This window comes from Bison bison, unplaced genomic scaffold, assembly GCF_000754665.1.
Source record: "Bison bison bison isolate TAMUID 2011002044 unplaced genomic scaffold, Bison_UMD1.0 scf7180017864183, whole genome shotgun sequence".
NCBI lineage: Eukaryota > Metazoa > Chordata > Mammalia > Artiodactyla > Bovidae > Bison > Bison bison.
In genome coordinates this window covers 7911766-7923866 of record NW_011494755.1, presented here as the reverse complement: position 1 = coordinate 7923866, position 12101 = coordinate 7911766, and the positions used below count along the sequence as shown (strand labels likewise).

General features: G+C 41.8%; 1 protein-coding gene across 1 annotated transcript in view; it reads left to right on the top strand.

Annotated features, from left to right (window-relative positions):
- PTGR1 (prostaglandin reductase 1) overlaps window positions 1-12101 on the top strand; it is a 30805-nt gene that overhangs the window by 11349 nt on the left and 7355 nt on the right. Inside the window, exons 5-7 of the mRNA XM_010843573.1 lie at window positions 1793-1960; window positions 6277-6394; window positions 8991-9146. Of these exons, the coding sequence (XP_010841875.1) occupies window positions 1793-1960; window positions 6277-6394; window positions 8991-9146 (442 nt within the window). The remainder of the gene's footprint in view (window positions 1-1792; window positions 1961-6276; window positions 6395-8990; window positions 9147-12101) is intronic.

Here is a 12101-nt window from a genome sequence, read left to right as displayed (position 1 = left end):
AAATTCAAATAAGATAAAAATTTATATATTGGAAACTAAAAGTTCCCCCATCATCTGAACCTTAGAGATGACTGTCGTTAATGTATTATTATTTCAAAAATTGTTCAGTACATGTACTAATATTTATAATCTTTAAGGGAATTAAAAGCCCTTCAGCAAATTGCTTTTCCTCAATATGTCATGGCTATCTTTTGTTGACAGTGTATAAATATACCACTTACCTCTTAATGGCTTGCAGATTACTCCATTGTTTTTATTGTTGTTCAGTCACTGAGTCCTACTCTTTGCAACCCCCATGGATTGTAGTCCTCCTGGTTCTTCTGTCTGTGGGTTCTCAGGTAAGAATACTGGAGTGGGTTGCCATTTCCTACTGCAGGGGATCTTCCCAGATCAGGGGTCAAAACTGCATCTCCTGCATTGGCAGGCAGACTCTTTACTTCTGAGCCACTTGAGAAGCCCATTCCATTGATACCTGACGTTTAACTTATCTACTCCTGATAACAGCTCTTTCCAGTTTTTTCTACTGAAAATAGTTCTGCAAGGAATATGCATACATCGATCTGAGTATGTCTCTGTATTCTTTGCCTACCTGGATGACTATTGCTTTATATTGAATCCCCAGAAGTGTAAATTCTAGGTCAAAGAAGATGTACATTTTCATTTGAAGCAATAACGACAGATTTCACTTCAAAAAGATTATATCCATTCCTACCAAGAGTGTCTTAAAGAACTTATTTCCTTGGTAACTCTATGATCATTGCTAATTATCACTCTTGGCAATTTGAAGTGAATAAATGATAGTTAACTGATCTTGCTTATTCGATGCTTAGTTTAATTTGCCTTTCTTTCATTATTAGTGATGTTGACATTCTCTTTGAAAATTAATGGTTTTCTTCTGTGAATTATCTGTTCATGTCATTTGCCTTTTTCTTTTAAGTCTTTTCATCCTTTAAAATGATTTGTAAAACTTCTTGTGTGTTATGAATATTAGTACTGACAACATTTGGGCCTTTGTTTATCTTTCTTTTGTGTCCAATTATAGCTGAAAATTTTTATGTGATAAAATTTCATGATTAGAATGGCATTCTCCCCTCCAAAATTGCTAGAATATTTATTCACTTTTCCTTATAGTATGTTATATTTTATCTTCTAGAAATTTAATTTTTATTTTGGAGCAAGGACTAAAGTGTTTATGCTTCAAATGACTAGCAAGTTATAATACCATTTATTGAAATCTTATTTGGATTTTTGTTGGGATTTTAATGACTTTATAGATTCATTTAGGGGAAACTTATTTACAATATTTCTCTCCAAGCACAAGGTATATATCTCTTCATTTATCCATTTTTGTCTCATGGCCTAAAGTTTTCTTCATATAGGATGAGATTGAATAATAGTGAAGTAGATCATACTTCCATGCTGAGGGAGAGGGACAGTGAGAGAGGAAATGTTGAGGACTCAAGAGAGAGGAAGGGCTGAGAGATGAAGGGCAGCCTCTGAAGAAGAGAAGAGATGATGTCCGGGTCACCTTGAGCCAGAGGATGAACTTCTCATGCTTAGAGAGGAGTGAGTGAGGACAGGGACAGATGCTGGACCAGTTGAGAATTCCTCTCTGATGGCCCATGTTGTTTTCTCAAGGAGAGACCAGTGGCTATTCTGATGGAGAGATGTGGTAGGCTATTTGATCAAGGACTATGAAACTCAGTGCCCTTTGTGGACACTAACCATGCAGCATACAGACTCCCTTGAAAGGAAAGGGGTCTCACGCGTCTGAATGTGCTTTCTCTTTCAGAGTTGTGGAAAGTAAAAATTCAGCCTTCCCAACAGGAACTATTGTGCTGGCTCCTTCTGGCTGGACAACGCATTCCATTTCTAATGGGGAAAAACTGGAAAAGGTGCTTGCAGAGTGGCCAGACACGTTACCACTGTCTCTGGCTCTGGGAACGGTTGGCATGCCCGGGTGAGTTTCATGGGTATATTTCACTCGTTTGAATCCCTGACGTTTTGGTTTTCCAAAATGGTTGGTCCAGAGCTTGAATAACAAGAAGAGACTTGAGGCATTCTAAGCTCAGGAGTGGATTAGAGAGGATGATGGGACTAAGAAGGGAAGAAGAGGGGCTGGAGGGGAGAGAGGAGGGCTCAGGTACAAGGAGGAAGTGCCAGTGAGGAACAGCATGCAGCATGGTCCCTCTCAAGCCTCCGGCAAGTGGTGACACAAAGAAACCAGCTCCTTCAGTCCCTGGAAAGGTCTTCCTTCACCCCTCACTCATCTGCCTCTGTTTCAGAGCTTAAAAGGGAGAGAAAGTTCAATGTACCTTGGCCTTTCTGTATCACCTCTGATTCCTCACCATCTTTCGACATCTGAGTTTCCAGAGGTGTCAGGGGATCTGAAATTTAATAACTGAGATGAATCACAATAGTTGTACAGTCACTCAGGGTGGATAGCTTTAAAATAGCCCAGTGTCTCTTGGCCTGGCGCTCAGGAAGACTCCTGGTCAGTTGATCCTGCATCTGCTCTCCAGGCCCCAGCTGCTGTCTGCACCTCAAGGTTCTTCTCGTGCCCCGGAGAAGCAAGGTTGACAGAATTCCTTTCGGAGTCCCCAAAACTTTTCTAGGCTGAAGAGTTTCTTTAAGTTATGTGATCTTTTTCTCCCTTCTTTCCTTCTTCCCACTCTTCTGCCCTCCTTCTTTTTAACCTTTTGGAGGACTTCTAGAGAATGAAATGAATGATCAGCCTCCTGCATAACCAGTCCCTTACATCTCAAGTTCATGTAACACTCAGAATTTGAACTCCTCAGAAGTCCCACAATCAGGAGACAACATTGTGAAATTAGAGGACGCTTAATGCCTTCTTGGGCCGCCCAGGTGGCGCTAGTGGTAAAGAACCCGCCTGCCAATGCGGGAGATTTAAGAGACGCAGGTTTGATCCCTGGGTCAGGAAGATTCCCTGGAGGAGGGCATGGCAACCCACTCCAGTATTCTTGCCTGGAGAAGCCCATAGACTGAGGAGTCTGGTGGGCTACAGTCCATGTGGCTGCAAAGAGTCAGACCCTACCGAAGTGACTTAGCGATGCCTTCTTACATACAAATAGTGGGCACTAAACAGAATGACAGCCCTTCTCGATCTTTCCTGGCAGGCCTGTGCCCTCTACAGTGACAGCACTTCCTCTCACCGTATTATTCCACCCATCGTTCTCTCTAAATTGTGACCCAGGGGTAGGAGCACAGGGGTGAAGGCAGACATGAGGAAACCACAAGGTCAGTCTCCCATGACTTAGTTGGAGAGAAAGTAATTCATAAAATATTAGGAGATTTGAATTCTAAAACAGAAGACGATTTATTCATTTGTGGGTACATTTCTCATTCACCTGTTCCAAGTCCCTAAGGAGTACGTTTTTACTCCAATCAACTTCATACAGTGGTTCTCAAAGATTGGGTGGGAGGGGTTATACAAGCCACATTTCTAGCCTCCCCTAGCAACACATCACCCATTCTTTGAGAATTTTTGCCTAGATGAGCCGCTTATCAACAGGATGGATCAACACTTCCAGAATCCAGGAGCTTCTGCTCATCTATGAAAGAAGTTGAACTTTGAAACTTAGGGACTTTCAGCTGTCCAGTCTGTCTCTTTCAGCTGTCTCCAAAGATTTCACATCCTCCCAAAGTATTGCATTATTTCTGTCAATGGGACCTCTGTCTTCCTCTTTGGCTGAAAGAGTTTAAGTGTTTTTCTCTCCAACATGTTGATTCTATCCAGTCACCCTTCATCCAAAGTATACCTTAAATTTTCTTTATTATTGGCATCTCCATCTTATCTCCAGTTTACTTTTATTCTTTTATTACTTTGTAATTAATTTTTGGGGGGTTGTGCGGGGTCTCTGTTGCTGCACTCAGGCTTTCTCCAGTTGCACGTGGGGGCTGCTGTCCCTTGTGGTGCATGGGCTTCTCACTGCAGGGGCTTTTCCTGTTGTGAAGCACAGGCTCCAGGCACAGGAGCTTCAGTTGTTGAGGCTCATAGGCCCCGGAGTGCATGGGCTTCAGTAACTGTGGCACACGGGCTTACTTCTCTGCAGCGTGTGCAATCTTTCCAGACCAGGCATTGAACTCACGTCCCTTGCACTGGCAGGGGATACTTATTCACTGTCACACCAGGGAAGTTCTCCAGTTTACTTTTAAAAGATGATGTTTGGGAAAGACCCTGTATGTCTTAAGTCAGTATATCTAATTAAAGGCTGATTTTGCAAATATCTAGAAGGGATATTGGAGGAGGGAGCCTAAGGATTGTTGTGGATGGCATGATCCTATCTGAAATATACCTTCTGCTTCTTTCTGGGAGTTAGGCTAACTTATCCATACACTCTGGTATCAGCGTCCATTAAGGTAGTGGTTCCCAGTTGTTTGCATTCATAAGAATTACCTAGAATCCTATTCAATTCAGATTTCCACGTCCCAGTATTTTTAAATCAGTGGGACGGGGCATCTAAATTTTTAATAAAACTTCAGTTGATTCTGAGGCAGATGGTTGTTCCATCCATCTTTTGAAAAACACTGGGTCAAGGGGACTTTAGATTTTTGGGTCCTCAGAAAAAGTGCTCTCTGCCTTCTTTGCTTTCCCTTCAATGCCCAACTGTATCTGGCCCTCAAATGTAATCAGAGGCTGAGTAAGCTTAAGTTATGCCAGCGTGTAGCTTTGTTTTACACAGAAATAACTTTCTAAGAATCTGTCTGAAATTTTGCCAGTGGCTCAACAATCACCATGATGGAACAGGTTTCGTGGGCTCAGACTCAGGGGTACAAAAATACAACTTAAAAATTTTCTACTCCTGTGTTTCATTTCTATCTCCAGCTGATATAGTAAAATAAACCTTAGTTAAACCAATGATTTCTCACATCGTTTCAGGATCATACTCATAATTTCCTTTGTCTTCTCCCTAGGTTAGATGCAAAGGTCCTAGGGCTAACATAAACCCAGTGCTAGTAGAGGCGGGGAACAACTTCTTGCTCTGGATCTGTCTTAGTCTTATGCTGGTCATAAGTCTTATGCTTTGAGACTTCAAAGTGTAACTTTTCCGACTGAGTCCTCAGCCGCATCCCTTCTGAGCTGGGACCCTACTGAGGCATGGTGGTTTCCTCTCCTCGTCCCCGCTGGTGCCGTCTGAGCTGCATCTTTGCAGGCCCACTACTTCTTTCCCCGCCAGCTGACTTTGGCATTTCACTTCAAACAAGATGCGGGGACTGTAGGAGTTCTTCCTCACACTTCAGAGCATGGGAAACTCAATGTGTTTCTCCCTGACCCCCTCAGGCCTAGATACCATCCACATACAGTCATCTCTGCTCTGGGACTAGGGTGCCATGATGACATGGAGGCTTTCCCCACGAAGCTCATCATCTCCCTAGGACTTACATGGGAATGAGGCATAAGCTTTCTGTTCTGGGATCCCTAAGGTTTAAGGTTTAAGGTTCCTTCACCCTTGAAACCTGGCCTGGGTGAAAGGTTGTTGTTGAATCACGCGAATACACCGGGATTCTTGGCCCCCAGAGGAGAAGAATTCAATCCGGGGCCAGAGACGAGGCTTGATCGCTCAGAGCTTTTGTGTAGTAAAGTTTTATTAAAGTATAAAGGAGATAGAGAAAGCTTCTGACATAGGCATCAGAAGGGGGCAGAAAGAGTACCCGCTTGCTAGTGTTAACAATGAGGTTATATAATCCAAAGAATGTCTGGAGGTTGTAAAGACCTCCTCCGACCTACTCCCATAATTTACATTTTAAGATAACACTGTCCTCAGGCAAGATACATCCTTGTAAAGACCAGGTATACTCCCATAATTAACATTTTAAAATAACAGAAGGTTGAATCCAAAGACTGTCCTTAGGCAGGATACATTATTGGTATATAATCCTAAGGAATGTGGAGAAAGAAAAAAAGTTTGTCCTTTTTTCCTCCTTGAGAATTCCAGACCCCTCTCTCTTTGGGGACCCCTAGACTCCCTATCAACCTGCCTAGGAACTGACTCTCTCATGGGGATGGACAAGATACTGCTCTTTTTGAGCCACCTCACTGTTCCATCCATAGTTCCCATCATCTTTATTCCTCTCCTAGAGGTAAGGAAGGAGGAAGTGGACCATTGGTAGCTGGTAACATCCATTTCCTATATTTTCTGTCTTTTACCTGGACCCATGGCATTGGGCTGCTGAGAAGGTCTTCAGGGTATAAATAAATGAGATACAGAGGAAAGAAACACATTTATCCACATAGTCTTGCTTTTCTTCCCTCAGCCTAACAGCCTACTTTGGCCTGTTGGACATCTGTGGAGTGAAGGGTGGAGAAACAGTGCTGGTTAGTGCGGCAGCAGGAGCAGTGGGCTCTATTGTGGGGCAGATCGCTAAGCTCAAGGTAAGTGGCTTCCTCCATAACAACCACTCACTTGACACCCACAGTGTGCACTGGGAAGGTAGCAGTGGACACAGCAGACCTTGCCTCATCTCTGGGAGTTTGGTCTAGTTGACCTCTTGTAGAAGTTGGATATTGGGAATGGCTGAGAAATGGGGGGAACAGGGAAAATGGTGCAGCAATGATGACCTGAATGTTGTTATTTGATAACATTGCAGGTATCACATCAGGAATGGACTCTGCTACAGTAGCGAGTTTGTGAACTATTCTCGTAGTTTTTACTGAATGTCTCTTGTTACAGCTTAATCTCCTTTCTTTGTGATTGCCTCAAACAACTGAAAAAGGGACTTGATCAGCCAACCAAGAGTCACTGCCCCTATGGCCCCATTTCAAAGGATATTGCACTCAGCCCAGAGAAGTGGGGCCCTAGCTTGGGAACTAACTCATGGGAGGCACCCAGGCCTTGGAAACACTGGCTCTGATACGGACAGGTGTTTGTACTTGAGATCTGATCTGATGGTGGGAGTACAAGACATCAGGCAGCTCAGATGTGATCAGGATGTACCACTTTATAGAAATGTTCCAAGGTGATCTGGTTTGGCTGATCCTTTGCCAGAGGGTGGATGTAGGACCTAGTTCCAGGGCCTAGTTTCTAGTGAAAAAGTCAGGGAGAATACAGATGAGTACAGGGCTATAACCAACAGCCAAGTGTTGGGGCTGGTATCCAGTGCTGATGGGCACTTGGAATACAAATAGATGAGGCTATCATAGTGGTTGCAGGAAGAATTTATTTAAATAAGTAAATAAGAATAAATGTTGAATTTTATCATACTTTGCAGTTAAAGAATTATGTTAGTTTCCTAATCTTAAGCCATAATAGCATTCTGGAATAATCTTTATTTACCTATGGTGTATATTAAATTTATACTTTTGGAATTGATCTAATAACATTATACATAGAATTTTTGCATCTATATTCATAGGTGAGTTTGGTTTAAAGTTTGGAACCTATCAGTGTTTAGCTTTGGGTTATACTAGCCTTATAAAATGAATTAGTAATATTTCCAAATTTCAAATTTTAAATGTTTTATTAAAATGTTAGGGGATTTTGGGGGGGGAGTTCCCTGATGGCCTTATGGTTAGGACTCTGTACTTTCTCTGCTGAGGACACAGCTTCAGTCCCTGGTCAGGGAAGTATGAGCCCTCATGCCACATGGTATGGCTAGAAAAATAATTTTTTTAAAGGCATTTTTATTTCAAAAGTTTGATAGGACTTGTCCTTAAACCTGTTCTTTTAGAAACTTCACTAGCGACTGACATGTTAAGAAGTCAGTGCTTAATCCTTAGATGAGTGACATGCTTAATCCTTCATTTTAGAGAAATCACCTTGGCCTTTGGAGAACAGTTCATAGGGACATGATGCTAGGAACAAGAAGTCAAATTAGGAGGCCCTTACAATAATCCAGATGAAAATTATGATAGACTGACAGTGAAGACAGAAAGTCAGAAGTAGCTTTTAAGGATATTTGGTGAAAAAGAATAAAACCTGGTGATTGGATGTGGATAGAAGAGGGCGGAAAGCAAGCATCTCCTACAACCCAGGTCTGGTTAACTGGGTAACTGAGTATCACTCACTACAATAGAGAACAGAGGAGGAACACCAGGTAAAAAGCAAGGAAAAAAATACATTCCACTTTAGACACACTGATATGTGTCTGAAGGCTCCACAGGCTATCCATGTGTAGATTAGTAGAGGTCTTTAGAAATACTGATTTGGAACTCAGGGTGGAGGCCTGGCTGGAGTTAAGAGACAAGGGAATCATCTGCAGGAAGGTGGCAGTGAGGTGGTGAGAGTAAATGAGATCATCCCATGAGAGTGTATGCTTAGAAGGAACAAGGACCAAGCATAGACTGTGCAAAATCATTTCTTCTTGAATCAGGAATGAGTGGAAAAACTATATGGCAGCTGTTTGTGCAGATATATACATGTATGCACCCAATCCAGGTGCAGATGAACAGAGGCTGATATTCTGGTCTTCACAATGCATTCAGAATAGAACTTTCTAAAGAGCTACTCTCTATGTGCCAATATAATCTCTATTCTCAAGCTGAATGCACTCTGCTTCCTCTATCATTAGGCAGTATCTAGTCCAATGCTTTGGGCCAAATCACAGAATATGGGGCAGTTACCTGGAGGTCTCTCTATGATATGAGAGTTACAGGGCTGGGCCAAAATTACAGTCTAAAGTGCCACTGCCCCAAGAGATAGCATGGAAGTCACTGCAAGGGAGAAGCCGCAACACGAAGAAACAGGAGAGTCAAATGAGTGGGCTGTCAAGCCAGCAGGTTGAAAAGAGCTGCCAACCACCTAAACGTAGGAGGGATCTGTTGGGTGGGCAGAGGCAAGCTGAAGTTACATTTGGGTTGTATCATAAGCTGGTTTAGGGACTAATCTAACCTCTAGGGTCTATTGACCCATTATATATGTGACTCAGCACCTAGGAGGGTGTTCTGGGGGAACCTGGCCATTACAGTCTAGGAGGATATAGTTTGCCCTGGTTGTGGTTTATAAATGGTTACCATTTTTCTCCCCATTTAGGGCTGCAAAGTTGTTGGAACAGCAGGGTCTGATGAAAAAGTTGCTTGGCTTAAAAAGCATGGATTTGATGTTGCCCTTAACTACAAAACAGTGAAGTCTTTGGAAGAAGCTCTGAAAGTAGCTGCTCCCGAGGGTTATGATTGTTATTTTGATAATGTAAGTACAAATTAGACTTACTATCTGACTTAGGAACAAAGTACTGTACCAGGAAATCTACTTCTAGAGTTTCCATCTAAAAATATGAGGAAAGCCCATATGCCCTTTAAAAAAAAAAACAGCTTTATTGGGACTTCCCTGGTGGCTCAATGACAAAGACTCCCTGCGCCCAGTGCCAGGGGCCTGGGTTCGATCCCTGGCCAGGGAACTGGACCCCACAAATAAGAGTTCACACGCCACCACTAAAGATCCCATATGCCGTAACTAAGACCTAGTGCAGCCAAATATATAAATAATTTAAAAAATTTTTGAAGGCATTTAACAACAAAAAAAATTTTTTAAAGCTTTATTGAGATATAATTTACCCATTTAAAGTATAAGATTTGATCATTTCTAGTGTGTTCACAGAATTGTACACCTCTTTGCACAATTTTAGAACATTTTCATCAAGCCAAAAAGAAATGCTGTGCTCAGTATTAGTTATTCCCCCTAAAGTGCTCTTTGGTGACTGGCTTCTTACACGTAACATGTTTTCAAAACCCACCCATGTTGTAGCATGTTTATCAGTATTTCATTCCTTTTTATACATTTTTCATTGAAATGTAGTTGATTTTCAGTATTGCTTCCTTGCTTTTTATGGCCAAAAATATTCCATTGTATGGACACACCACGTTTTATCAGTCATCCATCAGTTGATCGGCAAATGAGTCATTCACATTTGGCTATTAAGTATAAGGCTATTTTGATCATTCATATGCAGTTTTTGTGTGGATATAAATGTTCATTTCTCTTGACTACAAGTAGAACTGTCAGGTCATATGGTAGCACCATGTTTAACATTTTGAGGAACTGCCATCAGTTCAGTTCAGTCGCTCAGTCGTGTCCAACCCCCTTTGCTACCTGATGGACTCCAGCACGCCAGGCCTCCCTGTCCATCACCAACTCCTGGAGTTTACTCAAACTCATGTCCTTTGAGTAGGTGATGCCATCCAACCATCTCATCCTCTGTTGTCCCCTTCTCCCGCCTTCAATCTTTCCCAGCATCAGGGTCTTTTCCAACGAGTCAGTTCTTTGCATCAGGTGGCCAAAGTATTGGAGTTTCAGCTTCAACATCAGTCCTTCCAATGAATATTCAGGACTGATCTCCTTTAGGATGGACTGGTTGGATCTCCTTGCAGTCCAAGGGACTCTCAAGAGTCTTCTCCAGCACCACAGTTCAAAAGCATCAATTCTTTGGCACTCAGCTTTCTTTATAGTCCAACTCTCACATCCACACATGACTACTGGAAAAACCATAGCTTTGACTAGATGGACCTTTGTTGGCAAAGTAATGTCTCTGCTTTTTAATATGCTGTCTAGGTTATCATAACTTTTCTTCCAAGGAGCATCTTTTAATTTCATGGCTGTAGTCACAATCTGCAGTGACTGAGGAACTGACATACTATTTTGCGAAATGGCTGCACTATTTTACATTCTCACCAGCAATCATAAGGGTTTCAATTTTCCCAAATCTTTACTGTGTTTATTATCTGTCATCTTGATTGTGGCTATTCTAGTGAATTTGGAGTGATAATTCGTTGAGGTTTTAATTTGCATTTCTTCAGTCACTAACGGAGAAGGCAATGGCAACCCACTCCAGTACTCTTGCCTGGAAAATCCCATGGACGGAGGAGCCTGGTAGGCTGTAGTCCATGGGGTCGCTAAGAGTTGGACACGACTGAGCGACTTCACTTTCACTTTTCACTTTCATGCATTGGAGAAGGAAATGGCAACCCACTCCAGTGTTCTTGCCTGGAGAATCCCAGGGACGGCGGGGCCTGGTGGGCTGCCGTCTATGGGGTCACACAGAGTCGGACACAACTGAAGCAACTTAGCAGCAGTCAGTAATCATATTGAATTTGTCTTCATGTGCTTAGTGGCCATTTGTTTGTCTTCTTTGGAGAAATGTTTGCTTAAATCCTTCACCAACTTTCAGTTGGGTTATCTGTTGAGTTGTCAAAGATTTTTATATATTCTGAATACAAGTCCCTTATCAGATATAGTCAGTGCTCAGTATTCCTGGTTGTTATATTCTACAAAGTTGCTACAGACACTGAACCATTGATCCAACTGGAAGCATACCCATACATGCACGTATCTTACATGGATTATGATCTTAAGTCCTTCTCATAGCTTCTATTTTATTATTATTTTTTTTAATTGAGGTTAAAAAGTGTTAAGTAACTTGTCTGAGTCTCTGCCACAACTAATCCTCCCACAGCTGAGATGCCTGCCCCATCCAACCAGCCCCTGAACTGGAGCTTCTTGAACCACTTGGCACTGCCCCCTACTGTCTTCATCTTCTGATAATCTCTGCATGAGTTGAAAAAAGAAAGCAGACCCTTGGCCTTTTTTGACCTTAGCTGGGAACTATGTCTGTGAATGACCAGAGAAAGCTCTGAGTATTGATTCTGGAGTTATAAATAAATTTTAGCAAGTAATCTAATTCTCAAATATGGAATATATTAGTATATTTTTAATTAAAATACCTCCTGTATATGGTTTGCAAATATTTTCTCTTATTCTGTAAGTTGCTTTTACCTTTTTTTTTTTTTTTTCTTTTACTTTCTTGATGGTATCCTGAAAGCACAAAAGTATTAAATTTTGATGAAGTCCAATTCTGTTGCTTGGGCTTTTGGTGTCATGTTTAAGAAGCCTTTGCCTTATCCAAGGTCACAAAGGGTTTACTCCTATGTTTTTTTCCCTAAGAGCTTAATCGTTTTAGCTGTTACATTTAGGTCTATAACACATTTTAAGTTACTTTTTGTGTATCCTGTAAGGAAGAAGTCCGATTTCATTCTTTTCTTTGTAGATGCCTACAGTTGTTCTGCACCATTTGTTAAAAAGATGTTTTTTCTCGTGTTGAATTGTTTTGGCACTTTTCTCAGAAATCAATTGACAACAAATGTGAGGGCT